The sequence below is a fragment of the Chaetura pelagica genome, unplaced genomic scaffold, assembly GCF_000747805.2.
Source record: "Chaetura pelagica isolate M959 unplaced genomic scaffold, ChaPel_1.0 scaffold595, whole genome shotgun sequence".
Lineage (NCBI taxonomy): Eukaryota > Metazoa > Chordata > Aves > Apodiformes > Apodidae > Chaetura > Chaetura pelagica.
In genome coordinates this window covers 509,209-512,677 of record NW_009953221.1, presented here as the reverse complement: position 1 = coordinate 512,677, position 3,469 = coordinate 509,209, and the positions used below count along the sequence as shown (strand labels likewise).

General features: G+C 40.0%; 1 protein-coding gene across 1 annotated transcript in view; it reads right to left on the bottom strand.

Moving 5' to 3' along the window:
• Positions 1-1,012: 1,012 nt before the first annotated feature.
• CALR3 (calreticulin 3) overlaps positions 1,013-3,469 on the bottom strand; it is a 4,213-nt gene continuing 1,756 nt past the window's right edge. Inside the window, exons 4-9 of the mRNA XM_009997822.1 lie at positions 3,150-3,241; positions 2,584-2,784; positions 2,354-2,467; positions 2,122-2,265; positions 1,295-1,387; positions 1,013-1,180 (exon numbers count right to left, since the gene is read on the bottom strand). Of these exons, the coding sequence (XP_009996124.1) occupies positions 1,013-1,180; positions 1,295-1,387; positions 2,122-2,265; positions 2,354-2,467; positions 2,584-2,784; positions 3,150-3,241 (812 nt within the window). The remainder of the gene's footprint in view (positions 1,181-1,294; positions 1,388-2,121; positions 2,266-2,353; positions 2,468-2,583; positions 2,785-3,149; positions 3,242-3,469) is intronic.

Genomic DNA, 3,469 nt, shown 5'->3' with positions numbered 1-3,469 from the left:
GGAAGCTGGAGGGGACCCGCCCGGAGGGGGGACAGAGCAGGGCTGGGGAAAAGCAGCTGCGCCCTGGGATTCTCTTCAGGTAAGTGAGTCAAGGCACTGATTGACATTTTATCTGGATGACCAGCTGTGGAGAACTGGCCTCCACTAAAGATACATCTCTCGCTCAAATTGACTGCAACATGGAGACACAACAGCTGGAGCAAAACTGTGGATGCAAACAAGCACAGAAGTTCCACCTCGACGTGAAGAACTTTCCTGTGAGGGTGACAGAGCCCTGGGACAGGGTGCACAGAGAGGCTGTGGAGGCTTCTTTGGAGACTTCAAGACCTGGATGAGTTTATGCACAACCTGCCCTAGATTCTGTGGTGGTTGCTGCTCTGGCAGGGAGGGGGGCTGGACTCTCTGATCTCCAGAGGTCCCTTCCAACCCCTGACATTCTGTCATTTAAACTTCTAATGACAGATCTGTGGATGAACAGACTGCCACTCAGGTCCCAGCCTGAAATCTAGAACCTTCCCCTGGTGTATTCAAGGAGCTGCACTAATCCAGCAAACCCTGACAGGTGCACAACGACTAGAGGAGCTTAGCAAAGCTTATCTCCTCCTTAGTTTGAAGTGTGTTGTGAAACATGCTCCGTGCATCTGACCTGCCAAACCCTTTAATGAAATGCCATGAAAAGCCTATTAAGGAATTCCTCAACAAAAATGAGCCTGAATTTACAGTTATGATTAAACCATGAAAGTGTAAAATGGTTCCAAACCCACTTGTAATAAACACTAGGTTTAAAAACATTTTAGCAGTGTTAAAATAGTTTAAAAAAAACCCCCTTTTCTATAGAGTATTTAACTGTTAAAGCATTTTTATTAAAAACAAACCAGTCACAAAATGTAATGCTGAGTTTAACAATATTCCTGTTTTAACACAACTTTGTCACTGCACATTCCAACAGATAAACTATAAAAATCTCCCTATAATAGAGATTAAAGTGAAAAAACTGAACTTATTTCCACAATTACAGCTCTTCCTTCTCAACAGGGCTCCTCAATGCTCTACCCTTTCCAGATTCTTTTTTTCTCCCTACTTTTTTCTTAAGCTGTTGCTCAAAGTATTTTTCTTCTGTAGCCCTTTCTCTCTCCTGCTCTTCCTCAATCTGCTTTATGTTCATTTCCTTTTCAGGATCCTAAGATGTTAAGATTTCATTTTTATGAACCAGCAGGTTCTTGGTCAGATTATACAGGGGATTTTTAAAATGTGGTCATAAAGAACCAATACAGACACAAGGATTTCACATTACCTTTGTTTCTCCCCATGTTTCATCTCCAAAGTCTTCTGCATAAACCTCATCATCTGTTATCAAGAAGTTGTCAAAGATTGTGCCAGCTCGAACCTTGGAAGGAAGAAGGAAAAAACCCAAGGATGCCTCTTTGTTTCCTTAGGAGTTTTGATGTATTATTTTCTTAAACAATTTAAGATTTTTGCAGATTTTTGCAGAATTTCATGGAAGATTTCTCTTGTTTTGGACAACAGTTTTCAAGAATCTAAATAACTTCAACTTAAACTTCCTAAAGAGCAGGGAAATTATTTAAGTCTCATCACTGACTAGCCGAGAAACCCGAGACAGAGGAAGGTCTCAGAGGTACCTCAGCAGACAGTTTTCTCATTAATCATTGGGTAAATCAGGAGTAACTCAGGTGCTGGAAGGCTCAGTTGATCACCTCAGGTCAGGTGGAGTAAATCATAGTCTGGTTTGGGTTGAAAGGGATCTTAAAGATCATCCAGTCCCAACCCCCTGCATGGGCAGGGACACCTCCCACCAGCCCAGGTTGCTCCAAGCCCCATCCAACCTGCCCTTCAACACTGCCAGGGATGAGGCAGCCACAGCTTCCCTGGGCAACCTGGGCCAGTGTCTTATTACTCACACAAATTAGTTTCAGCCCCTCACATACCTGTAGGTAATTATCATCCAAACAATAACTGCAACAGAAGATCAGTGTGTCCTACAGATTTTTAAATTAAGGCCCCTAAGATCCCAAAACAACAGATGCTTACATGCAAAGGGTAATCAGGTTGCCATACACTTACTGAGAGAAAAGTGCTTTATTTTCCAGTAAATCATCTCACCTGCCAGATATCCAGTCCAATGATGCCAATATTTTCATAGCTGCAGACACTCAAGTCGGGCGAGTAATTTGGATTGTCAATCTGTGGATGAGGCCAAACTCCTCTGGAATTTGGGCTGTCAATCTGCCTTGGTTTCCATTCCCCCTGGGATAAACCAAGTGTTCAGAACAGTTAGATGAAGAAAGGTTGTTTGAAGTGTTATCCATGACTAGGATTACAAGATTATTTCTACTCTGTATTGAGGATTCTTGGCCACAGGATAAAGCCATTCTCCATTCACAGCATCATGCCAGTCTCCAGGATTCTCAGCACTAGTGTCCATGGTGTGTGCAGGTTCATCCCAATCCTTTAAAGACACAGGAAGGTTAAGAATGCAAAACTAGTGCAGAGTTCAACTCTATCAAACATGTACTCAGAAGAAATTAAATAATCTAGTCATGCAGAATAAGGAGAGCAAATTACCTTGTCATTTGGATCATCAATTTGGACTTGATTATCCCAGTCAGTGGGTTTCCTCACACTTGGATCATTCATTTTCCTCAGTGGCAAGAAGTCAAAATAATCTTCTAAGTTGCCAGATGCAACCATTTCATTATCAATTTTTACTTCATAAGTCTGATCTGGCCTTATAATCAAGGTGTAGAGATGTGTATATCCATCAACCTGTATTTTACAGAAAGGAAGTACAATTTTTTAAAAGGCTTAAAACTCTCTCTTAGGAACTGCCTCACACCAGAATTATAATACTAATTTCTAATAGCTTTTTCATAAGCAGTATTAATAAGAATACTTAATTCCTAAAGTGTTCTAGAGAGGGAAAATAAAATAATTCAAACATATGAACTAAGAAATACCTGAAGTCACAAAATTAACATGACTTTTAGGATACAATGAAAAGTAGAACCTCTCAAAGGTGTTACACATTTGGAATAGTTGTTTGGGGTTTGGGGTTTTTGTTTGCTTTTCTTCCTAATATCCCCGTGACTGTTTATTTTAAAGGTTTATGGATCTTTGAAATGTGTGTTTACCTTGCATCTGATTGGTTTCTTGATTGGATGGGATTTATTCTTGTAATTTAAAATAACGTGGACTTTCTTGGTTGATCCACAAATATCTGGCCCTACACAAAGACATTATATGCTTTACAGCTGTAAATTATTATGAGATTTAACCCCTAAATAAAAATCCAGGCAAAATAAAAATGGTATTAGATAAATAATGACAAATTTCACTTTGACATAGAAATTTCACTAAGGTACTGGGAACTACAAGTACACAATGGCAGACAATAGCCTAAAGTATGTTGTTGCACTCAAAGGTCTCAAAAAATCCCCAACAATCCTGCTGA